Below are 24,080 nucleotides of genomic sequence, written 5' to 3'. Positions count from 1 at the left end.
TGCAGCAAACGGCGAAATGGGCTTACTCACCTAGGTACCTAGGAGTGTCGACCTTTCCATGTCTAGTTGTGGGCACTAGGCAGTGCAGCTGTTTGTAGTCTAAACCTGCTCCGGTGTAGACGGCCATGGGCATCGCTTTGCCGGAAGTCGCGGGCGGAGGGTGGAACGTTGTATTTGCGGGGCCTTGATGCGAGTCATGGCCAGCTTGCCTAAGAGTTCTTGGTCCGTCTCCGGAAGAGAAAAGCAAAGACCGCACTCATTCTCTCGGTTTGGATAGGCGGGAATTGCTCGGCCGAATATGTGTGGCAATGATGCTGGTTGTGCGTTTGCTAAAACTAATGAAGTCCAGTAATCCCAGGAAGCTAGTGCCAGGTGACGCTAGCATCTTAGGTAGTCCTGGCATAACCAGGGATGTGGTGGCCTGTCGACGGAAGGGAGAAGGTTAACTTTAAGAATAGAAACACGCTATCCCTAAAGAAGGCAGCCTGTAGAATGCTTGTGGAATGTGCGAATGTCGTCGGATGAGCAGCAGATAGGAACGTGGTGCCGTGACGTCCCGGGGAGTAACCCTGGGCCCGTCTCGGAATACCATGGTAGGGAAGACCTAGCGAATTCGCTCAGGCCGCAGGGCAGCCGATAAAACCTCTGTCCTCTTCAACCTCCCTCTCATTCTTTACAACTTATCCATCCCACACACACATGTACTGAGCCCTGCTGGGCACAGGAGAGCTCAGACCCTTTGAAATTATGAATGACCAGAGGCTGGAGAAAATGCTGGAGCCTGCCCACCTATCGGGCAGATTACAGAACGCCGCGAAAGCGCGTCAAGCGGGCTGGTGGGGCGCACCTTATAGAAGGTCCTGCTGTGCACAACACCAGCAAGCACCCCGGAGTCTGTCTTCGATGCGGCCTCCCATCCTCTTCCTATTGACTAATGTTTGCTTGCACTCGAACCAAATGACCGAGAATATCAGCTTGTCCCTTGTTTCAATCCAGGGGCAGGTGCTCTGGAGGAAACGCTGGTGACGGTGACGGTGACGGTGACGAGGAGAAAATTGCGGAAACCAGGAACAAAGAAAGAGGAGGAGGGGATGGAGAAATGATGCGGGCAGTGCAGGGGCATGAGACGGGAGGCAGGCGGCCAAAAATGGACACGAGAAACGGCTGTTTCATCCAACCAAACCCAGCAGTTGACAGATAAACCCCCGATCCACCTCGCAGCGTCGACCAGGGTCCTGCACGACACCGAGCACCGAGCACGGGTTTTGGAGACAACCCCAAATCCCCTGCCCATTCGGACGCGAGCACGGCTCGAAGGCCGGGGTCGAGGCGGGGCGGAGCTCCCATCCGACTGAGAGCCCTTCGGCCTATTTGCGGTCACGGTTTTCGTTCTTTGGTGAGCTTCATCTACCATACTTTACTACAGTTGGTGTCAATGACCGGTGAGGGTTTTTAATTATGGAGGTAAGTAAATGGCGACCATCAACTTTCATGTTCATTTTCGGCAGGATTTTCTTGTGAAAGTGGGGGTGAAAATAGCTCACTGTGGGTGTGGTGTGCACCGATTTTAAGCTCAGGGCTCCTCACCGTCTGTTTGGCGGTGGGATCGATGACATAATTCGAGGCCTACATGGATTATTGAAATGGAAGCCCTCTTTGGCCTGACCATGTCGACCTTAAAAACTCCGAGCCTCGAGAGTCAAGACCGGCGACGATAGATGCCGCAAGCCAGGCCAGAGTTTCCGCATGGGCCTGACTACCCGATGTGGCAACGGCCCGCTCCTAGCCAATTGCAATCCCACTCGATTTTGTTCCCGTTTCGTATCGCCTAGCGTTACTTTAGTACTGGTCTTGGTAGCTCTTCATTCTCACGGCCCAGGATATCAAAGGGACCCTGCCGGACGAGACTCCGGTTATCCCAGACCATGCTCCGTGCTCCGTACTCCGCAGGAGTTAGGTACTACTGGGCCAGACCCCGTTGGACACGCGAGCTGCTGCCTACCTACCTATACGGTCAACCTAGATATTAGGAAGATGTGTATTTATTTACCTACATGCGGCATGGCTGCCATGTGTGACGAAGACGGAAAAGAATCGTTGAAGTAGACAGCTGTCATGACATGCGACAAAATATCCCGCCGAGCCCCTCCGGCCCGTGGGCAGGAAGGCGGACTGCCGGTGGCCCATCCTTTAGACTTTGGAGCAGTGGAAGATGCAAAGAGGCGCCTCGGTGAGAGCCCTCAGACCATCATGTGTCAACAATGCACGGGGATACAGGCGAACAAATGAGGGCAAAGCACAAACAGTGTGCATACCGCTTGGCGATGGAACTGAGGATGCGTGCCACCACACCAAACCAAACCAATCAGCCACCCGCCTCGCTTCTCAGCGTCTTCAAAGGCCTCGGGCCTTCCACGAAGTCAGATGGGAGCTCTTAGCATAGTATACACTGCAGGAGTTGAAGGCCCCCAAGAGGCAAAATATCGAAATGCAACAGCGCCATCCCCGCCCCCTCCTGACAATCACAGAAGCATCCCACCAACTGTCGCCGCTTCAGGCAGTTAAATTACTAGATAAGGCTCAGAGTAATAAGCCGTCCTCGCCGTGCAGCAGCTGCGCCAACGCAGTACCCAAGAGGAATCTTATTCAATGCCTGGGGGAAGGATGGACGTCGACGTCACCGCTGTATATTTTGTGTGGGCCAATCGATGCTGATAAAAGCAGCAAGATCTAACCTCTATGGCCATGGGTAGGCGTTAACTACAAGCGAATATGCGAGTTGTTTGCCATTATCGAAACACTGGGAGAGCAGACAGAAACAGATGCACAGGGACAGGGACAAACGTGCAACCGCTCTTGTCACGGTCTGCTCGGAAATGTGGGTCTCGTCAGTCTCATGCAGGAAGGTGTCCCCGATCGCAGGTGTGGCCTTTTTTGTGGGCAGATAAAATCCGTAGATGGCAAAGGGGAGAGGTTGAGAATTGGAGGTTGATGGATCGTGGTCAGTCAGCAGCAGCCAACCGTGACCTTTTGCCCACCCGTCTATGGGCCAGCAGGGGAAGAGAGTGGAGGGGGGGCTCCGCCTCAATCGGTGTTCAGATGCATGGCGGCGCTAAACCAATACAGAACTAACCAGCCTCTTGCGCTTGGGATGAAGTGGTCATCCACGGCACGTTTCCTGCCGGCCCTGTTGCCAAGACCAACGGGCCTGCCAGTATTCCGTATAACACTCATCCGCATCCACCATCTCGCTTTGCAGACGAACCCACCAGAGACCCAGAGAACACAGGCTGTGTGAAAAGACACCATGGCCCAACCAAGAGCTTCTCGCGCGGCTGGGGCGGGTGGGAAATCGCGACGAAGCCCAGCGGGTCTGGCTTTGAAGGGCCGACGTCCAGTTAACGACCCTGCCTGAAGTACAGTACTAGCATCCGTCCGTACCCTCCTACCTTAGCTCCCGTTCTCCTATGTATAAGAGATCACGCCTCCTAGCCCCAAGGGTCCCTTTGTTTAGACAGCCCGAAGATACGTCCTCCATTTTGGCAAACTTGCCTTCCATACCAGCCTATCTACCTAAGGTAACCCACCTACCTAGCTAAGGTAAGATAGTCATGCTGGGGGGCCTTGTAGAAGCGGGAGGAAGCTGGTCTGAACGGTGCAAACAGAAGAGACCCAAGCACGTTCGCCCTAGGGGTGTAGAGAATGTACGGTCATGCTTTACGACGGCGTATATATGTATATACATGCCCACACCCAAAATCCGTCCATACGTCGGATTGGTTCGTCAGTCACCTCACAGGCGCTTTCAAGGCAGCTTAGCTGAGAGCACGCGCGTCAGCATGGAGAGACTGGCATGGCGCGGAGAACAGTAAGAACCCGATGGTCATACACGACGTCTCCCTTATAACGTGAGGTGCCTAAGCATGTAGTACCCTACCGTCCGTCGAAGTGCACGAGATCCTGCAAGTAGGTCGAAGCAAGACTCTCCAGCTCTACCTGCACTTGGGCTCCAGTCTCAAGGGTTTAATTCCCTAGGTAAAGTAGTGCAGAACTATTGCAGCGCTGTATACATTGCAAGGTGCGTACCTATGTATGTAATGCACACAACCTCAAGGCTAATGCCTGCCCTAGGCAGTACCTTAGTGTATTGGACCCGTACTGCCCCATACTATGTTACATGACCGGATGTGCCCAGCCTTAGGGGCTCTCTCGTCCCATGGAGACACCTTCCTTAGTCTCTAGCTTTATTTTGTGCGAGACCGGGCGGTGAACTCAGGTTGTTGACCTGACCCTCAATAGAATCGCCGACAGTGCACGGTAAAATGCACTTCTGCGGGTCTGTAACGTCCCCAGCTCAAGATGGCCTTTTGCTCGCGCCTCTACATTAGCGGCCCGCCACAATGCCACTCTTTACAGCGCATCTCTCCATTTGTCACTTCCCGTCAGGCCAAGCCCCGCTGTCCCAGGACGTTGGGCTCGCCGCCCTCTCACCGTCAGCGCGAAGAGAGGGGGGGAAGCTGGCGTCTTTCATTATTCTTTTTATCGCTAGTTCTAGCCTGAAGGGGAATAGGCTCTTCCCCTCCCCTCGTGGTGTTTGGTGGTGTCAGCACATGATGTTGCGTTTTGCAGGGTCTTGGCCTGCCTTCTTTCCGCATGGGGCAAAATCGAAGTGCCCTGGTTCGCCTCGTTGACAGCGACTGGTTGCTCCTGCCTGGCTGTGCGTTTTAGTGTGCAGAGTGCGATGTCTTGGGTGCTATTTAACATTGCAGCTCCCCCCCCCAACGGGGGTTTTCTCTTGATCTCCCAAATACATCATCATCGCCTGATTCAGCCCTGTAGCTGCTGCTGCTGCACCACTCACGTTCGCTTTTGCAACTCACCCAAGGAAGTCCTCGTCGACTCCTGTCATTCGCTTGTTTCTTTTTTTGTTTTTTTCTGTGTGTTTGGAGACTAGAGACAAAAACCAACACTCCTCCCCCCCGCCGAAGCCTTTGTATCACTCGCCGCTCGCTCCAGTGATATTCTATTAACATCCACATCTATCCGCCTTCCACCGGTTCAACCGAAGTAGATGTTCCACTACAAGGCCTAGATTACCGCCCCACACTCTCGTTTGAGTCTTTTAGTCTTTTTCCGACGCAGGAAAGTATATCACGATCGCTACTGTTGGGCAAGGGGACGGAGAAAGAGGGAAGATCGAGGAATCGAGAGAAGGAAGCTGTCACCGCCTGGGCATCCAAGTCGCATCCCAGAGTGCTTCCCCCAGGCTCACTTCACCGCCTTCTGGCCTTTGAGCTCTTGCCTAGAGCCCGGCCCGAGGTTTATCGTCAAGTTGACAGATTTTGTGCCCCCCGATATATATTGCCGGTCTTGAGCCAGGCCTCAGACGCCTCTCCCTGGCGCAACATACCACGTTCGCTACCTCTCAACGGAGTTCACTGTGACTCTATTTCACGTTAGCATCCTGACAACTTCCCAATTCTGACAATCTTGAGGCTTACGTGCTTTAGTTCTTTCGTTAATTACATTACCATTAATTCCAATGGCTGGTCCCGGTGGCGGTCCTCCACGCCGGAGGTGAGCACTACTAATCTAAGGTTCATGATGAGGCATAGCTAACTCTTCCTAGTCACACGAAGTCTCGGAAGGGATGCGAAACCTGGTAGGTTTGCCTGGCGATTAGGTCAAGAAATCCTTGGGTGGTTTTGAATCTAACTTGTCTACAGCAAGCGCCGCCATATCAGGTGTGACGAGAACTTCCCGCAGTGGTATGCGTCTCACTTGCCTATCCCCTTAAGCCCCATCGTTAACCTTTTTCTCAGCCGTAACTGTACGAAGCACAAGATCCGCTGCCCGTACAATGACATGCCTGTCACTGAAGACCGAGCCGGGTCCCCCGACAAGCCGGATCTCATGTGGACTCCCGAGATTGAGGCAACGATTGATCAGTGGCAACGTACCGGAATTTTCCCGTTTCCTAGCCTGAACATCTATCCAGCCCCGGCCCCTCAGAGCCTGACGGTTGAGGACCTGAGGTTGATTCATCATGTCGCCTCGATCAGCCATGAGATGATTGAGATTGGTGCCAATGGCTTCACCCTGTGGACCCGGCAGATTCCAACGTAAGGGTGTACTGGTATCTATTATTGCAATGTTTGGACAGGTTGCTAATTGGTGAACCAGGATTATCAAGATTGGTGCGACACACCAATACGTGCTCCATTCCCTGCTGGCCTTCTCTGCAATGCACATCGCTTTCCTCACCGACTGCCCATTGGTCGGCAACATTGCCTACGAGCATCGCGGTATTGCATTGAAGGGCCTCCAGGAAGCAATTGGCACTTTCTCGAAGGAATCTTCCGACGCTATCCTCGCCGCATCCCTCGTCCTCTCGTGGCAAGCTACAGATTGGTAAGCAATAAAATGCAACTAGCCGGGCCGCATCTGACTGGGGCTAACTTGGTTACAGGCGGAGCTGGACCCAGCTGATGCAAGGAACCTCATCGGTATGTCACGAGAACCCCTGACGGGAATGATTTTTCAGAGGCTAATGTGAACAAAGGTTATTGAGGCCATGGATCCTTGGAAGGACGAGTCTCAGTTTGGCGACTTCATTGCCGAGAGCAGCACGTTTCCGACCGCTCCCCCGTCGCCCGCGCCTGATCACAAACCCAGCCAGCCATCCAAGGAGGATCTCGATGCGTTCCAGCGAACCCTGCAGCAGTTGCAGAAGGTCGAGATACACCTCAAGCAGAACCGGGAAGACATAAAGTCTGTTGTTCAGTTGATCAGTTTCCTGAAGGGCGCTCGCAAAGTCAGCCCAACGTTATCGGTCGCCCAACAGTTCGAGCGCCTGCGACCTTTGCGCACGTGGCTATTCTGGTTGCCAGTCATGTACCTTCAGCAGACCCAGGGTTCTCCAAGCTCCTTGGTAATCATCGCCCACTACTATACGGTGGCTCTTCTAATGGAACGTCTCTTTCCTGAGATTGGCGCCGCATACTTCGGGAGCTTGACAATTGGCCCGGTGGAAGAGATTGCCCGTCGGCTTTTTTCGAATAACGTATCGGGTCAGCTAGAAGGAGATCTGCAGACGCCTCTCACTCTCATGGAGTTCCCGATTGATACCGTCAGCGAATTCCGCTCTCGCATGGGATGGGTCCGGCCCACTCGTACTCAGTCGTTCCCGCAGTTCGATCCGCCCAACTTCTACATGGATGGGGGGTCGCCCATGGCTATGCCACCAACGACGGCATCCGAGTATCTGCCTTACGGGGGCAATCTGGCTTTCAGCTACAGCACCGAGGATTTGTCGATCATGGCGTCGGAGGCTGGCCCAAACAGCGCCATCAGCCCGCTCCAGCTGTCATCGCCCTTCGCTCATCAGTATCTCAGCATTCCAAGCCCATCCTACGGAGGGTACAGCCCTGCTTCGAGCACCTTTGGCGACTTTGGCGAGGCATCCTCGATTGTTTACAGCGATGCTGAAGAGTTCGACGCGGGCTTTTCTGCCAACACATCTATGCTAGGCGGTGCCAATGCTTATGGAGTCGGGTTCGTTACTCCAACCCAGACCGTGTGGATCTAGATCTCTGGTCACCACACCGTCTGCCCGGCTTTCGAAAGAGGCAAACGTGATTGACCATGGCGACCAGGAAATCCTCGTTGCTAAGCAGAATCCCCGATCGCCATTCGATCGAGGATCCGAGTGCACTGCAGCCTTCGCTCTCAAATCCTGTTCCCTCGCCATTTTGGGGTCCTGACCATGCTTCTATGCTTCCCCACCCGGAATCGCCATTACCATCAATGGTCCTGCCGTCTGTTATGGGCTATCAACAAACGGAATGCAATGCCTCTGCGCCTCCGGCTGACCAAGATGAGGGAAAGACACCGATGGCTTAGCACGGCCATCTCATCTCAAATATCTGCTTTTTCGACCTTTGACGAATTTCCTTACCGCCTGCTTGCTGCTTTCTGAACTTTCGACACAGACGCAATTGTATCAGTCACTCCTTTGGACGGTCACATACTTCGACTCGGCGACAGCCCCTCCAGGCATTATTATGCTTGATACACTCCTTTATGACTGCGACGAACCCATCCTAATAACTTTTCCTATTACATCCACGCTCCTTTGTCCGGCAAACACGGATTTTGATACCCACTCATGACGCTCCTTTTAACAATACCCGGCTGGTTCCACAACAAACTATAGACATTCATTTTCTGGATCATTCGGATATATATACCCAACTGATAGACACTCCTTTGACGAACAACCCATGACGAAACTTTTCTCGGCATAGACACTCCTTACGGACGCGAATTTTGGATGATCACGATACCCAACTGCATAGCGACTGTTGTTTTTATTTGGCTTATTTTTGTTCTGTTTCATGTTTTTATTGGAAGGAGTCAATCTGGGTAAAAACGAGGGCTTTTTTTGTAATTTCTTTGTTTTCTTTGCTTTACGGTGTCCACTCGGTTGCATTGGGCGGCGTTGGCCTATCTTCAGCATTTTGAACTTATAGTTTCGCCATTTCTTTATCATATGAAGCCCATCTTTTGTGTCGAGGTCGGTTGGTCGCGACCTGACCTCGGCCACACAGTGGAAAGCGTTGTTGTCTATGAGCAAGGCAAGATTGCTCTGGATTTGGGCAAGATCAAAATGGACGAGAAGTGAATACGTAAGTGCCGGGCTTCTGTAGGGAGGGCACGTCGTTTGCTAGGATGTTGTCGATCTCGTTAACCTTGTCTTCTCTTGTGAAGAAGGGTATAGTAATGGGTGGACTCACAGTATAATCAAGCACGGCTAAGGATTTCTAATACTAATAATAATGAAATTCAACCCTGATTTTCTGATGCTTTGATAAGACATTGTTTGGTATTCCTCTGCTTGTGCGTGGTGTTGCAAGCGTCTCATACTCCCTCCGTGCAGAAGACTATTCGAAGTCGCAACGCGATTGCCGAACCACGATTGGTTAGAGAGTCTTGTTGGTCAATGTCTTCTATTTCGCGTAAAAAATTAGACGCCCGTTAAGGTATCTATCAAGTGACATGCAGGCGGAGCTGGGAATCCGTTTCTGGGCACATTCTACGTTTTACGGCAAGATGACTTATTTGAAAGAGGTTATCGCAAGCCGGTGGAGGTATACGAGATTCCTCGATGCGACGATGCGACGGCCCATCCCCATTTCAGCTCCCCTGCTTGGCGGTTACTTAGCTTCAGGTGATGGGGGCAGTGCGCGCGTCGCTGTGCGTATGGGGGGAAAGGGGGGCGGCTGTGTAGCTGTCTGTTATGAGATCAGTCCCGCAGCGAGGCGCGGTCACGTTCAGCTTTCGGGGGGGCATTAACTAGGTAGGTAGTTTTCTTCCCCCGTCCGTCCAAAACAAAATGATCCCAAGGTTTTCATCTGTCAATAATTTTCGTATCCCGGAGTTCATTGGGTATTTATTACACAAATGTAGTACGCGGCTAACTAAAATGGCTTCATTGTTGTCTTGATTGGAGAATCTAATCGTCAAATCCGTCAACTCTCAGCCGCCGGGTCTCTGCCCCATGCTTCGCCCGCTATCCGGCGCCCTTCATGGCGGCTAGGGCTGAGATGGTTCGAACAGACGGGCTGTGGGTTGGTAGTAGTCGTAGTGTATAGTGTGCGTACGCGTCTGTAGTTGGGTAGCAGTGTATTTGCTGTCCCAGAGCCAATAAGCCAGCTGAGGCATAAACAGATGGCGGCTGCATCCTGGTCCATACCATACTCGCAATGCGGCAGTACGTATGTGTCGTCCCGGATTAGTCCCAAAACTGCTGAAACACGGATTTCCTTCCCATCGATCAACCGCCATCTCACAGCTTCGCCTTCCCCGCCGACATGAGCTCACCCCGAGCCCACATGGCACCGCCATCGATTTCGACAGTGGCACCGTTGACGTGACCCCCGGCACGGCTTGTGAGGTAAATGACAACGCCGGCGATGTCGTCGGGCTGACCAAGGCGCAGCATAGGGTTCGTCTTTGCAATCTCGTCCACGCCGCCGGCCTCTTTGAGGAGCCCGATGGACATCTTGCTGGGAAAGAAGCCTGGGCAGATGCTATTGACAGTGATGTGCCGCGGCCCCAGCTCGACGGCCAGGTTGCGCCCAAGATGGATCACAGCTGCCTTGGATGCGCTGTAGCCGTATGTTCCGTTCTTGCCGAGCGTGCCTACGCTCAGCCCGGCCACACTCGCCGTGATTACTACCCGGCTTGGGTCGGCCACGCTGGCTCGAGACTCGAGCAAAGGGGCGAACTCGCGGATCACGTTGAACACTTTGTCCGCCCGTGGTGATTAGTTTATGTCTCGAAAGAAATCCACCTTTTAAAGTTGATATGTGTGGGTTCTTGTTTTTTCCGGCGAAAGGGGGAGAAGTTGCGGTAGACAATCAGACGGCTTGGGGTAATAATACCACAGCCCACAGGCACTACTAGAAAAGAAAAGAAAAGTACCATCGTTGAGAAGAAGGAAAGGGATACATACCACCTCGCACATTCAGGTCCATGACTTTTGCAAACGCGCTGTCCGGATGGGTATCAAAGTACTCGCCCCATGTGGCGCCAGCATTGGCGAGCAGGATGTCGACGTGCTTGGTATGCTTCCCCACCTCAGCGACGAGGTGCTTGACGCCGTCGAGGGTCGCGCTATCTGCGGGAACCGAGATGGCGCAGGCCCCGGGGGCTAAGTTGGGGAGCGCATTCAGGACCTTGCACGCAGCTTCGCAGGCGTTGGCCTTGCGGGACGAGATGAAGACCTTGCTGGCGCCGGCTTGGAGGAGGCTGCGACGGGAAGGGCCCGGGGTCAGCTAGAGAGCCCAGTCTATTCTTCCTTTTCTTGTTTATCTCTGCTCATCATACTCAAATGCCATAAGGCTGGGTAGTCACATAGCTTAAGGGCACGAGGAATAAGATGCTTACGCAGAAGCGGCGGTCAGCCCCAGGCCTCGAGAGCCGCCTGTAACGACGGCGACTTTGCCCTTCAGAGAGAATAGGGACGGGAAATCAGTGAGCTGCGCGTCAGCCATGGTAGATCACCAATAGCTAATTGAGCGGGCACGACGGGATAAAAATACTAGACGTGGTCGAAGTGATAAGTGACCAAGAACAGACGGGAAAAGGGGGGAGACAGACGTGTTTCTGGCAATGACATCAAGTTGCTGGCTGGTACTTTCCGTCCCCTTGGGAACTAAGCCAAGGATCCCCACGCTTTACATTCCTAGCGCACATCCCAACCTCTATGTACAATTTGCGGGGCAGCCGAGGTTCACCAAGGTGCTCACCACCACAGCTGCGGGGATACAAAACATGCCATATCCGGCCCCAAGAGACTTGGGTTCCGCTCATTTCGCGCTATATTATAAATAAACAGTACAGCCATCACAATCTTTCCAGACAACCCCGGGTTCGACCTCTGCCCTACTAACACATCTTAGAGTAAACCCGAAGTGGACTTCATCAAATCTTTTTGTAGTCATCCCTTGAGAATCCTAAGTAAAAACTCTTGAATGCAAGCCAGCTTCATACTCCCATGCTCGTACAAGTAGTTACAGTCTTGAAAAGGAGAAAAAAGAACGCTGTAATACGGAGAATTTCCGAAACCAAGCCTGCGATAACCGCCTGCAGATAGATAAGATGTACAAAGGCGTTTCAAGACAACCGTAAAGCAACAGGCGCCTAGATCTGAACCAAGGGCTGTTCTTCTGGAAACCTGTTTCGGACCTCTGGGATTCTACCTCGATCTTGCTCGTTTTCCTGACCAGTGCCGGCTTCTTGTAGCCCGTTCTGCGAGGCGGTTGCCTCTGCAGCGGCAGTGGCGGCGGCGGCGGCGGCGGCGGCAGCTTCCTCTGCCTCTCTCCGCTCTCGTTCCGCGCGTTCTTGGGCCTCGAGGTTGGCTATATGGCGCTCCGCAACACCGGGCGCAATGCTCGCTAGAAACAAAAGGCCTGCCCTCTCAACACGCCGCACCTGGTCCATTAGCCAATTCGTGTTTGCATGTCTATGGTTAGCTACTAATCTGGCGGCTGCTTGGGCGGGGTCCGGATCTGCCGCATGAGGTGTCGTGGCTGGAACTGCAGCCACACCATCTCCATCCCGAAGAGGACCCGGGGCCGGCGCTGATGTAGGGTCCGGCCGCCGATTAGGATCAGCCAAAGGAATCAATCCTTCTAGATGCTGCCTAAACGGCTCCCATGCTTGATTTACCATCCCGTTGAGCAGTCCCGTGTTCAGCACGAAGACGCCAATGGCGATGGCCACCATTGTAAGCCAGCGAGACCAGCTCGGGTCATTAGACGTAAACCACCAGACAAAGACAACCAACCTAACGATCAGCCAGATGTGAGGCCACGCCGCCGCCATTAGCGCCCCAGCGCCAGGGTTGTTAGGATGTGCCGGCATCTGTCGAAATCCTGGTGGCAGACCTCGTTGGAGGCGAACAGCTGCGCGATGTTCTCGAGCCTGCTGCATCTGGCCGTGTGCTTGCAAAGGTCTTTGGATAGGATTCTGCTGGGGCTGTGGATGGTGATGGTGTTGGGGTTGGTGCTGGTGCTGGTGCTGGTGCTGGTGCTGGTGCTGGTGCTGGGGTTGCGGCTGATGTATCTGCACCTGAGCGGGCCAGGGCTGTACGACCGGTGGCGTTACCCTCACCGGAAGATATGGGAGACGTAATGCGGGTGTTGTATAAATCTCTGAGGGGCCGTTGATCAGAAGACCCCTTGGGCCGGACGGAGATGAGATGATATATACTTCTGGCTGGCCTTGGGACGGCTGGGAGTGCGCTTGGCTCTGGCTTTGTGTAAAGGTAGCGGGCATGAAGCCGGGTCCATGACCTATTGATCTCACCGAAGGGTCGGGGGTAGCGGTCCTGCTCGCATGCCTCGAAATGTTGGGATAGAGTGGTGTTGTAACCCCGGGTTGGATAGGCTGGATCGGGCCATTGATATTAGCCAGGCTAGCCATACTCGCCAAGGAGGCTCCCGAGGCACTACGGTGCATGGCATCGGTCATGCTTTGCGTAGCCTGTGTCGCGTCTGCCCCGCGAATGATGTTCTGAACATCTGAGGCAGAAAGGGGTCCACGCCCAGCAGGATTGGATGTTGGTCCGCTTACGGCCTGAAAATGGTTGCTATGGGGACCGGCAAAGGTTTCGTTTACCGTCACTCTAAAGTGTTGGCCATTCGGACTAACAAGCTCGCGTGTAGTTGTTTGCATTGTTGGCACTGTAGCAGGGCTGTTTCTCCCTCCGGTGTAGTCGGCGGCATTTCCTTGGGCGTTGTTGTCCTGAGCATCGGGGAAACCCATCGCCGCCCTTTCCCTCCGTTGCTGAGCAAGAATCTGGATCCGGTAGTTAGATTCGCGTTGCAGCTGGTTCATCCACTGAACCATGGTCTGATGGTGCTGTTGCTGGTATTGCTGGTGTTGCTGAATCACGTGCGCCATTCCAGGCGGGGCAGCATATCCAGGAGGAACGGCATACCCAGGAGGAGCAGCATATCCTGGCATCTGGTTCGGCCAGCCTGGGGTCCCGCTACGGAGATTGTGTGCTCGGTGATGCTGATGGGTATGGGTTGGAGGCAATCTAGGCGCAGGGCTCTGGTCGCGGGTGGGCGTTGGCTGCGTGGGGGCATGAATAGGTGCTGCTGGAGAGGGGCTTTGTGTTGGTGCAGGGGAGTTGTCGGCACCTGTGTCTCTCAGCACCAAATGGAGGGTTTGGTGATCGCCAGTGCGGAGCTATCGTAGACCTGGTTAGCAAGTTGTCGGCTGTTGCCATGGCTTGAGTGTGATGCAAAAGGACACACCATTTCCAACCCAAACACGTCTTGTAGGGTGTCGGCTTCGCGCGCGAGTAGCCTCCCCCTGTGAATCAAACGTTGGTGTTCATCCGCTGGCCGCGATGGCAGCATTTCGCGGATCTTCTCTTTCAACTGGCGCACTGTAGTCGTTGCTGGGACGCCGGAGAAGCTGAGGGTGCCGACACCAACCGAAGGCGACATGATCTGAAGATTAACCAAGGGCGATTCCGCTTGGGCGGATGATTGCGCAACCGTCACCTCGTTTTCGACCATCTTGAACAGCTGCACACAGAGTCAGAGGCGCGATTAGTTGATGGTGTCGGAGGCCTGCAGTTTGCGCTCTGCGATGTTGAACAGCCTTGTGCCTTTTCAAAGATGACGGAGATGGCGCATGCCTAGGGGAGAGAGACCTATGGCTCCCAAACGGAACCTGCTAGTGTAGAAGGGGAGGTAGGTGCTTCGGAAAATGTGCTAAAACACGTGTGTCGTCCGTGGCAAAGACGTGATGGACGGGATCGGGATTCGTGTTAATTCAGAAAGGTCGGGCCAGATGGGATGCTGTTTCCGACGCTCCTTTGGTCAGCCTCCAAAATTCCACGTTGTCATTCAGAACGCGGCAGAGTATAGTAGGGGTAGTACATCCGTACAACCTACAAGAGGTACCTTACACCATTTACAGGGGTCCTTCCCAGGTTCGGACTGCCGAGATGGCAGGTATCTATAAGAATTGGAATACGGATAATAGCATTCAGAAAACTTAATGCTAATTTTCTTCAAAGTCCCTCTGAGCTCGCCATTTGAACTAGGAAATTAGAAGCAGAAATCTTTAACAGGCCGTAGCTAAGATTGTTACGGAGTACTCCATACCTATAGGTGTCTAAACCCCAGTATCCCAGGGGTTTGGGCGGACTGCAGGCGCCGTTCCGTGATTGGCTGGCAGCTCTCCCACCTCCCTCAGGCGACTGGCGGAAAACTGCGTCATAAGAAGCCAAATCTTTGATCTTATCGGCTGAGTAGTTACGGAACAGCACCGCAATTTGCGCGCCCTTCCCTCTCCCCTTACATTTTATCGCATTTTATACCCGTATCTCGTCTCCAGGGGAGGGTTCTACGCGCTTTTCCTGCCTCTAAACGTAATGACGCGAGTCTACTCCTAAACTGAACTCTGTTTTCCGCCCTCGATCCGACAGCTCTGCACGAGAAAGAGCAACATCCCCTCCCCCCAAAACACCATGGCTTCATTGCAGATCAGCGCTGTCTCGAGCAGAGGCACATTTTCGCACTTGGCAATCAAACAGCGGTCACCAATATGCGCATGCCAGTACAAATATCTTGCGTCACAACGCTGGCGTCCGGCGCAGCGCTCGTTCGGCCAACGTGATTTCTCCCAGAAATCACAGAGCCGACCGAAGACATCGTCCGGGCCGCAGAACGACAATTTCCATTGGTATCCGATACCCGTGGGCTTGGGTGTCGCCTTTCTGGGCTTGGTGCAATTCTATAAGGTTTCTACCCGAGAGCAGGAGAAGGAGGTGGCAGAGAATGGGAAGATAGAACCGCAACCCAAGAAGAGGCCGCGCATTCGGCCGGATGGTCCTTGGTATGTGCCTATTATCCTCTCTAATCCTATCAATTGCACATGTTGTTGACGCATACGTTCAGGCAGGTCCAGGTCATGTCCACGCTGCCACTGAAGGCTATTTCCCGAATATGGGGCAAATTTAACGAATTGGTTATTCCCTACTATCTCAGAGTTCCTGGGTTCCGGTTGTATTCGTTTATCTTTGGGGTCAAGTATGTCGGTTGAATCTTATAGTGCTTGGTTTGTTTGCTTATTTGGTATTAGCTTGGACGAGATCGAAGAAACCGACCTTCATAAATTCCCGAACTTGGCAGCCTTTTTCTACCGAACGCTTAAGCCGGGTGTGCGTCCACTGGACCCCAACCCAAATGCGCTAATATCTCCCGCCGATGGGCGTGTCTTACAGTTCGGTCAAATAGAAGGAGGCGACATCGAGCAAGTCAAGGGCATGACGTACACCGTCGAGGCGCTGCTTGGCCAACGTAGCCCGACGCCCAGCATCTCGAGCCAGAGCCGTCCAGAAAAGGGAAATCCTGTGACTGTGGAGCGAGAGCTTGGGGGGGATGAGGAGTTGGTGAGGAAGGACGAAGAGTTTGCGCGCGTTAATGGCATCTCATACACCCTTCCGGACTTGCTCTCTGGCACTAAAAAATCCAGCAAGCTCGACACGCCGAAGGATGAGTCGATGACCCCGTCTGCCGCCGCCGTGTCCGAAGTCTCCGCGGAACTCGCGCTTGGCGAAAAGCCGTGGTACACCCTCATGTCTGACGACAACCGCACATCGCTGTACTACGCCGTCATCTATCTAGCCCCTGGCGACTACCACCGTTTCCACTCGCCCACGAACTGGGTTGTGGAGCGCCGCCGTCACTTTGCCGGAGAGCTTTACAGCGTCTCGCCCTATCTGCAGCGTACGCTACCCGGCCTCTTCACTTTGAATGAGCGCATTGTGCTGCTTGGGCGCTGGCGGTGGGGCTTCTTTAGTTACGTGCCCGTTGGCGCTACCAACGTTGGCTCTATAAAAATCAACTTCGATCGAGAGCTGCGGACAAACAGCCTGACAACGGATACGGCAGCCGACCGTGCGGCCGAAGATGCAGCCCAACGAGGGGAACCCTATTTAGGATATGCGGAGGCAACGTATGAGTCCTCTAGTGCCGTATTGGGTGGTCATGCACTCCAGCGAGGTGAGGAGATGGGTGGCTTCCAGTTGGGTAGCACCATTGTGCTGGTCTTTGAGGCACCCGCTGCCGAGTATGACGAGTTGGGCCAGATCCGAAAGGGTTGGTCATGGAACGTCGTCAAGGGCCAGAAGCTCAAGGTTGGGCAAATGGTTGGCCGTGTCGAGTCCTAAACATCACTTGCCAGGTGTTGTTGTTCTCCGATACCACTTGTTGATTTTACTGTCATATATGTATACTTAAGTTGACTCCTAGGTGTTTGATATAGATGTAAGCACTCCTTGTTTAAATTAAGCTTTGTATTTGCAACAGCACCGCCATCAATGTCAGTGTCATGCCTTCACCAGTGCCGTATATATCTTGGCGTGGGAAAAATTAAAAACAAGACCCGTTTATGTCTCTATGTGGATATATGCCAATGCTACACGAGAAAACGCCTCCCAATGCAAGCTCCCGTGAAGAGATCTCAACGTGAAGCAGAAAGGAGAAAAACAAGAGACCTTACCCATCTAGCCACCTTTTTAACACCCATATTTTGATCGCTAGCTTTTCCTCTGTCCTTTTGGTGGCTTCCTAGGCTTTTGGGCTTCCTTTAAACCCCAAACACCTTGTACTTCTCCTCGAGAGGCGCAAACGTCTTCTCTCCAGGCTCGCCCGCTCTGCCGCCAAACACAAGCTGGGCGTTTAGCTTCCAAGAAGCCGGCAGCTTCCACTCCTCGGTGACCTTGGCGTCGACGATGGGGTTGTAGTGCTGCAGGTTGGCTCCGAGACCCTCGGCCTCAAGCGCCACCCACAGGATGTACTCGAGCATGCCAGCGCTCTGCGCAGCCCACGGGGGGAATCTGTTTTCGCGGGGGAGATGAACATCAGTATTAATGTTTCGTGATGCATAAGTGGTGATATGGCAGTAACATGTTATGAAATCATTTCTTACCTGTCGGCGTAGGGCGGGAACTTGGCCTGCATAACCTCGACGGCTGACATATCTTCGAAGAACATAATCTAGGAACTCGCAGAACCGGTGTTAACAAAGATACTTCAAGAAGAAACAACACCTCACAATCTGCCAGCCTGAGAGCCAGAGGAGAAGAGAAGGTGACGGGGGGTAGGTGGGCGGCGAATAGGAGACAACATACGGTTCCCGCAGCGGCCTTAAACATGGCAAGCCTGGTTGCAGTGGCCTCAAAGCGGTCCTCCGGAAGCATGCCCTTCAGGACATCGTGGGTTATCTCCCAGAATTTGTTGTGATCATTATTGAAAAGCACTACCACGCGGTTGCTCTGGGAATTGTAACTGCTGGGGACGTGTTGCAGAGCCTCCTTGACGATCTCCTGGACATGGTCTTCGGTGATGGTCAGATCCTTGTTCAGCGCGTAGATGGTGCGGCGGTTCTTGATAAGGTCCAAGACCGTGTTAGCGCTCAGGTTGGACGACATGGTGGCTGTTGTCGTTGAGTATCGCTGTTGCTGATTTGCGACAAGGGAGGAAGGTGATGGAGAAGAGGTTGCGCTTCGAAGGGGCGAGGAAGTTACTCTGGCGGTTGCTAGTTTAAGTAGTCTTTGCATAGCACACTGGGCGAAGCCACAAGATTACCCTGTTGAGAAGTGGATGAGACTGAAGTGGAGGGAGAGGCCAAGTGGGTAGATTATCTGCCTAGTATATAATAATCAACACCGTGTTATCTCCATCTCGCAATTTCGACACAGGGACGGCACTACAGATCTTGGGGACGGCACTTGCTGGCGCGCGTCCGCTCGGAATTGGGCGACGAGAATGCGGCGCTTTCGGAGTTGGTCGCGACAATCCCATGTCAGAAAATCTAACCAGCTTTGTCAACCAGGACAGGCCTGACTCAAGTTTTTCTGGGCGAGATATGTAAGCCAGTGCCCATATGAATAAGGAAATGACCAATCGGTAGACAGCATGCGTCCAGAATAGGTAGGGAAACCTTCTGTCCCTGGGTGAAAAGCCCACAACCGACAAAAAGCGTTTGTCAGATGCGCTGTAATTCTCCACGTGGGAGCGTCAACCCTTGCCTTCCCGCGCGGTAACATACAGGGGTCGTGGTCCTCGAGGATATCGACGGCGGCAAGATGGGTCGAAACCCGGCGCGCCGCCAGCTTCTGTGCAATTCGATGGAATTTAGTTCAGAGACAACTCAAGTCAATGTCACTTAATTCCTAGAACTCCGCCGCCGTTATTATTTTTAATGCCGGGAAAAGATCCAATGGATGTGGATGTGTAGGAGAGCGAGCGGGGCAGGATGTCGCTGGGAGCTGCGGAACCCCCCGACCTATCCGCCTACTGGCTGGGAGCGCAGTTACCTTACTCAGTATCAGACTATCAGTATGCAAGAAGCTTAGTAGGGAAGGGAAGCAAGGGAGGTAAGTCAGAGAGCTTGCCTAATCACGGATACCAGTATCGGCAGTGGTTGCTATCGTTTCAACTACATAATTCCGATGTATTGCGTTATGGCTCTCATGATGGGCGATTGTCAGGCTTCTTCGTCTGGAATTGACATGGGGTTTGCGGAATACCGTCGGTACCGTAGTCAGAGGCTCGCCTCCTTTCCCGTTCAGGACCGACATGTATAATAAAGGACCATCGCAAAAGGTCAAAAGCGACGGTCGAGGAAAATGGTAAAGTAGTATCAATGCATGTTACAAGGTCGAAAAACTCGATCTCCGAAATGCGATATATACCCTTTTGCTCTGAAACTATCTACGCCTACACCAGTCAAACCGAAAGGAATACCAAAACCACCTGCCACAGATGTCAAAAATATGTGCTAGGAAATAAAGCCAAAATATTTGACTGCGCCTGTCTAATGCGCTGCCAGAACCAATGCCGTAAAAAGCCAGAAACGCCCATTCACGCCGAAAGTGCTTGCGCCTGTTGAAACACCATCTAGTGATCTTCCCTGTCCGTCCTAAACCTTCAGAATCCCAGCCCATTGTAACTGAGATATAGGGCCCCTGTAGATATGATCGAAACCCCAGAATAAGTCATCCTTTTTTCCATGACCGATAAAGACTACCATGTTTCAGCGATGTACTGCCCAGCTTCTTTCTTAAGGTCCCAAAATTGCTTGGCCTCGTCGTGCTCTAGGTTGCCTTTGTCCATTGCAACCTCAATCAGGGCTTTCTCGACACCCTCGCCCATGCCCCTGGTGCTGCCACAAACGAAAACGCGCCCGTCAACGGAATTAATGATGTACCAGACAAGGTCAGCTTGGTGCTTGACTTCTTCCTGGACGTAGCGACCCTCACCACGTCGACTCTGGACAACCTTCTTCACTTCATCCTCATGCACGCCCCATTCGCCGCTGTACAGCTCGTCGACAAGCGAATCGCGGATACCCTGAAGAACCCAGACCTTATTTGCACAGTTCGCTGTCTTGAGACGGCGTTGAACAAAGCCTCGGAAAGGCGCGATGCCGACTCCGGCTCCAATCAGGAGCATGGGCCCGTCCGACACAAACTGTTTGGCAAGGGGGTTGGCCATCAAGCCCTTGAACACGGGAATATAGATCTCAATATCCTTTTCGCCCCTTTTCTGGGCTTCCAGAAACTTGAGAGCCTGTCGTTGGAAGAAGCCCGACCCAACACCTGGACGCCTGCCTGACCGCCAGTCAGCCGCCTCATGAACAGTGACAGCTATCTCAATCAAGCGGTGTCGCTTGCCGTCGCGTGTCAAAAACGACTCGTGGGGATCGTTCGACAGAGAGTAGAAGCGCGGCATTAGGGTCTGTAGGAATGAGAGAACAAAATCCAGAGGCGGCTTGGCGCTGGGAAAGGCATTTAGAATCTGGATAAGAGAAACGTGTGGGCCCGTCCTGAAGTCGCAGAAGACGCCCTGCCCCTCAGCTGAGCATAGGTACAGTAAAATCTTGCGCTCAATCTTGTCGGTTGCGTATTCGGCGAGGACGCGGAGAAGCTGCTTCGTTGGTGGGTATGACTGAAAGTCGGAGCACCAGGTCAATAAATCCCGGCGTGTCGTAACCAGTTCTCGGGCTTGATCACTGCCCCAAACGGTAGGCCATCTTCCTGTTGTTGTCCGCAGTAGCACGGGTTTGTCGCGTAGGAAACGGGGTATAAGGAGGAGATCGAGGACCTCATCAACTGCTGAAGCCTCGTTGGGTGCCGATACGCCAATTGCTCCGCCAACCTTGAAGTCGGTATCTTCGCCCTCGGGGTAGCCAGTGACATCCAGATCAAAGTGGAATGTACGCTTCTCGGCGCCTTGTCCTGTCAGCTCGCGTGTGTTGTGGATGCGGGCAGGGAAGACGTGATGCGGCGGGTGCGGTTGGACAAAGGATGGCGGCTGTATTTCTGTGTCGAGATCCTCCATGCTCAGGCCCTGCATCGTCTTCTCGATGTCGGAGACAATGCGTATGTTGCGATCCGCATTGGTAGGTGACTCGTTTGGAGACGGCGGGTTGGACGGTCGCCGCAGGGGTTGTAGGAATACGGTTTGTTCCGGTAGATCGCAGAAGTTGCTCAAGGCAGTCGGGATTTGGTCAATCTTGAGCAGCAGCGATCTGTATGCGTCATTGTCGGGAAACTCGATGTCCTCGTACTGAGTGCCATCATTTTTGGAACCCAGGCTGAGGCAGCAGCCACCACCGCAGCACCTTCTAATCAGTTGCGTTGTGGTCTCGCCCGTGATGCGCTGCACGTCAGCCGGGCTTTGCGCGATCAATCGCGTTGATGCGCGGCGAGGCCGGGGCTCTTTTTGGCGGGGTTCTTCAATTTCTATCTCGTCGGCCGACTCCGAATATGTAAGCGACGGGGCGGCTGACGGCGCTGAGCGAGGCTCTTCGGGTACGCTCCCTGCCGTCTTCAAGACAAGCAAGCGGTCAAGCTGCGAGACCATTGTATCGTTGTGAGGTGTGCTCTATTTTGCGAAGAGTGGCGGGGTAAAGATGAGGAAGTAGAGCAGCCGGCAGCGAGATAAGGAAAAGCTGGTAGATGTCAACGGTAATGTCGAAGGAGAAAAGTGGCGGGTGTGCTATAGATGCATGGCCGAATTTAACAAGGAACCGGCTTTCGTCGAGACGCGAACCGAGGCTCAGGGTCTGCAGAAAACGGATATGCTGATGTAGAGATATGGGAACTGTAAGCTGTTCAAAGTTATAGGCAAACCACAACGGAATTTGATGGGCTCAAAGTTGAGCTGGTTAGGCAGAGAGAAAGGGAGAATCCTCAGGGCCACAGATGGGAAATTGGTGATCTTTAACTAATCCCTTGTCATCGGGCTGGACTTTCGAGGTCAGCGATTCGGACGCGGCAGAGGGTGGGCGATGCACAGTGCGTAGAACCCAGGGGAAGGACCCGCCCGACAAGGGCTGCCGCCGTTTTACCGCCTGCTGCAGATCGGGCGGGGCAAAAAAAAGGAAGGGCATCTCCTCCGTCCGTATGGACACACCAACCCACCAGCAACAGACTTAATTCAAGACTAAAATAAATACTGTAACATAGATTCCATAAAGCCCGATACTTCTCTATGCTTAGTTACCCACATGATATCTCAGCCTGTCTCATTAAATGCGCATGTTCTTTTTCCTAAACTGCCATCCAGCCTCAGTTGGCTTAGGTCCATTCTCTCATCAGCAGTCAGGGTCAAATGACCAGAAACGACAAATTTCAGTGCACAATGTGGTGATGTATGGTGCACTGAGTATGAGAGCCTTGCGCTTCGTAGCTTGCGGTGTTACTTCCTGGAATTACCGGTCAATTACTGGGGATGTAAACTAGCTATCAGGCCAGTATCAAATAAGTATGGGAAGACCTCAGCCGAGGGCAATTTTATGTGGTGCCATCTTCGGTCTATTTGCGTTTCTCCTCCCCAGCAGAGTCAGTTAAATGTGTGAGAGAATACGCAAAGTTCTTTGCCCAGTCACAAAACAATCGGCCGATCTAGAACAAAACCGGCAGCTTGGAGAAACATTCTGGTCTTGCGACGATGGGACCAAACAATGGCAATGTCACTATACAATACATAGAGCAGCCCACAACACCCAAAGTACCGGCACCCGGGAACATCGCGGCCATGCCAAAAGACTCTGAACGTCATGGTGAGACCACATTGTCAAGTGGCATTAAAGTCAGCCTAATTCGCCGAGGTCAATTAAGTCAGTCAGCGAATGTATGTTGCATATGGGTGACTGCTGCTGAGCAACTGCGAAAGACGAGATGCTCAATTGGGAACCTGCCCTTCAACGAGAGATGAACAAATCCTCCGAACTCGGCACCCATTTCTTCTTTGTGGCAATTGAGCCGGGTAGTCTAGAGTTAGCACTGTGCTGAGGCTTACACAAACGCAGATCTAATCAATCAAATTTTATCAATCAGCCCCACAATGTCTCTTCCTTCGGGACGGATCAGATAACCATCCCTGTTCGATGTGGGTCTCTTTTCGGTTTTCATACGCCCTCCTGTTTCTTCGACTATGCCAACTAACATTTCCGAGGACCTGTCAATCTCGGCGGGCAGTCCCCGAAGCAAGAGCAAGGAGCGCGTTGTCTCGCAGTATCGGGGGCCATGTATTCCGTATTTTAAACTTTAGTTTCCTTAGTGAACTGGGGAATCACGGCAGTTTGTTGTGGATTTATTGCAGAAGCTGTCAGGCAGTTAGTTTCTGGGGCAAAGCCAGCCAAATTCCATTCGGGCCTCTAAATAACGGCAGAGTCTAGTCCGTAGCTAGAAATAACTTGCCGATAATCGGCTCATGAACAAATAATGCTCAGCTATGCTCGGCCGGGTCAAGCAATTTTTCTGATGGTAACGCGTCATTACGGTTCAATTTTGTTGGCGCACTGAGCCGCCTTCGCCCGTAGACCGTTTCTGAGTTGTTAACGTTGCCCTTTAATACCAGTAACTTCCCGCTGGAAGTGCGGGATTTTTTTATTTTTTTTTTGGAACGGAGCCTGGCACAAATCCGGCCTACATGTAAATTCAAAGCAGCCTGTCGAGTTTCTCGGATAATGCTCTTTCGAATATTTATCCCCCCAAGTATCTTGGCGGCTGCTTGCCCCCATCGTGTCGAGTGCAAGGTCGAGTTCGTCCGTTGAGCAAGACTTCGGCAATATGGCGATTCCGAAGCTACGTCCCTCACTGGTCCAGTCACAAGGGTGCGTTGGGCACGCGTGGGTTCGCAGTCATTTGGCACCTAGACGACTAGGGGATCACGCAAAAAGACCGGCACTGACGACATTTCGATACTATACTAGGTCCAGACGTGGTTGATCTTGAGTCTACTGCGTAGGTAGCCAATGCCTCATTCCACTGGCTTGCCAAGCCAAAAGAGGTATCGCGACCGGGATTAGTAAGCAAAGACAAGTGCTCGTCCTTCCTACATTTTGCCGATTATAATTTGCTGTTTTGGTTCATGCAACCCAGGCACGACGAATCAAATCTGTGCCGGAAATGCTCCCTTTCGTGATGGACTAAAGACGGTTCGCTCGTCGACAAGGCCAACTGATGTTATTCTGAG

At 52.9% G+C, this 24,080-nt stretch overlaps 8 protein-coding genes across 8 annotated transcripts; 3 read left to right on the top strand and 5 right to left on the bottom strand.

Annotated features, from left to right (window-relative positions):
- Positions 1–3,023: 3,023 nt before the first annotated feature.
- Positions 3,024–3,460, bottom strand: B0T26DRAFT_133812 (uncharacterized protein). Its single transcript, XM_060433368.1, has one exon. It carries the CDS (start codon positions 3,307–3,309, stop codon positions 3,085–3,087), a length of 225 nt encoding a protein of 74 aa, XP_060300258.1. The 5' UTR covers positions 3,310–3,460; the 3' UTR covers positions 3,024–3,084.
- A 1,803-nt stretch (positions 3,461–5,263) lies between these two features.
- Positions 5,264–7,677, top strand: B0T26DRAFT_133940 (uncharacterized protein). Its single transcript, XM_060433369.1, has 8 exons — positions 5,264–5,455; positions 5,511–5,577; positions 5,630–5,662; positions 5,727–5,768; positions 5,823–6,122; positions 6,184–6,411; positions 6,476–6,506; positions 6,563–7,677. The coding sequence occupies exons 2-8, from the start codon at positions 5,543–5,545 to the stop codon at positions 7,586–7,588; spliced, it is 1,695 nt and encodes a 564-aa protein (XP_060300257.1). The 5' UTR covers positions 5,264–5,455; positions 5,511–5,542; the 3' UTR covers positions 7,589–7,677.
- A 2,170-nt stretch (positions 7,678–9,847) lies between these two features.
- Positions 9,848–11,057, bottom strand: B0T26DRAFT_640326 (uncharacterized protein; the record flags this gene model as incomplete). Its single annotated transcript, XM_060437224.1, has 3 exons — positions 9,848–10,308; positions 10,517–10,812; positions 10,951–11,057. 3 exons carry the CDS (start codon positions 11,055–11,057, stop codon positions 9,848–9,850), a joined length of 864 nt encoding a protein of 287 aa, XP_060300256.1.
- Positions 11,058–11,541: 484 nt separating this feature from the next.
- On the bottom strand, positions 11,542–14,237 carry B0T26DRAFT_133803 (uncharacterized protein). The gene is made up of 2 exons (XM_060433367.1): positions 13,830–14,237; positions 11,542–13,761 (listed from the first exon to the last, which is right to left on the bottom strand). Exons 1-2 carry the CDS (start codon positions 14,094–14,096, stop codon positions 11,707–11,709), a joined length of 2,322 nt encoding a protein of 773 aa, XP_060300255.1. The 5' UTR covers positions 14,097–14,237; the 3' UTR covers positions 11,542–11,706.
- A 591-nt stretch (positions 14,238–14,828) lies between these two features.
- B0T26DRAFT_694422 (phosphatidylserine decarboxylase-domain-containing protein) lies at positions 14,829–16,867 on the top strand. The gene is made up of 3 exons (XM_060441241.1): positions 14,829–15,423; positions 15,486–15,617; positions 15,670–16,867. Exons 1-3 carry the CDS (start codon positions 15,056–15,058, stop codon positions 16,757–16,759), a joined length of 1,590 nt encoding a protein of 529 aa, XP_060300254.1. The 5' UTR covers positions 14,829–15,055; the 3' UTR covers positions 16,760–16,867.
- Positions 16,868–17,178: 311 nt separating this feature from the next.
- Positions 17,179–18,022, bottom strand: B0T26DRAFT_672071 (Nitroreductase-like protein; the record flags this gene model as incomplete). The annotated part of the gene is made up of 3 exons (XM_060439410.1): positions 17,179–17,428; positions 17,521–17,588; positions 17,723–18,022. The coding sequence occupies 3 exons, from the start codon at positions 18,020–18,022 to the stop codon at positions 17,179–17,181; spliced, it is 618 nt and encodes a 205-aa protein (XP_060300253.1).
- Positions 18,023–19,619: 1,597 nt separating this feature from the next.
- B0T26DRAFT_738124 (flavoprotein pyridine nucleotide cytochrome reductase-like protein) lies at positions 19,620–22,661 on the bottom strand (the record flags this gene model as incomplete). The annotated part of the gene is made up of 2 exons (XM_060443545.1): positions 19,620–21,449; positions 22,650–22,661. The coding sequence occupies 2 exons, from the start codon at positions 22,659–22,661 to the stop codon at positions 19,620–19,622; spliced, it is 1,842 nt and encodes a 613-aa protein (XP_060300252.1).
- A 242-nt stretch (positions 22,662–22,903) lies between these two features.
- Positions 22,904–23,425, top strand: B0T26DRAFT_133605 (uncharacterized protein). Its single transcript, XM_060433365.1, has one exon. The coding sequence runs from the start codon at positions 22,990–22,992 to the stop codon at positions 23,278–23,280; it is 291 nt and encodes a 96-aa protein (XP_060300251.1). The 5' UTR covers positions 22,904–22,989; the 3' UTR covers positions 23,281–23,425.
- Positions 23,426–24,080: the final 655 nt, after the last annotated feature.

This window comes from Lasiosphaeria miniovina (genome assembly GCF_030549165.1).
Source record: "Lasiosphaeria miniovina strain SMH2392-1A chromosome Unknown B0T26scaffold_2, whole genome shotgun sequence".
Taxonomy (NCBI): domain Eukaryota; kingdom Fungi; phylum Ascomycota; class Sordariomycetes; order Sordariales; family Lasiosphaeriaceae; genus Lasiosphaeria; species Lasiosphaeria miniovina.
Note: the sequence above shows the minus strand (reverse complement) of the source record. Positions and strands in the feature narration are given on the sequence as shown.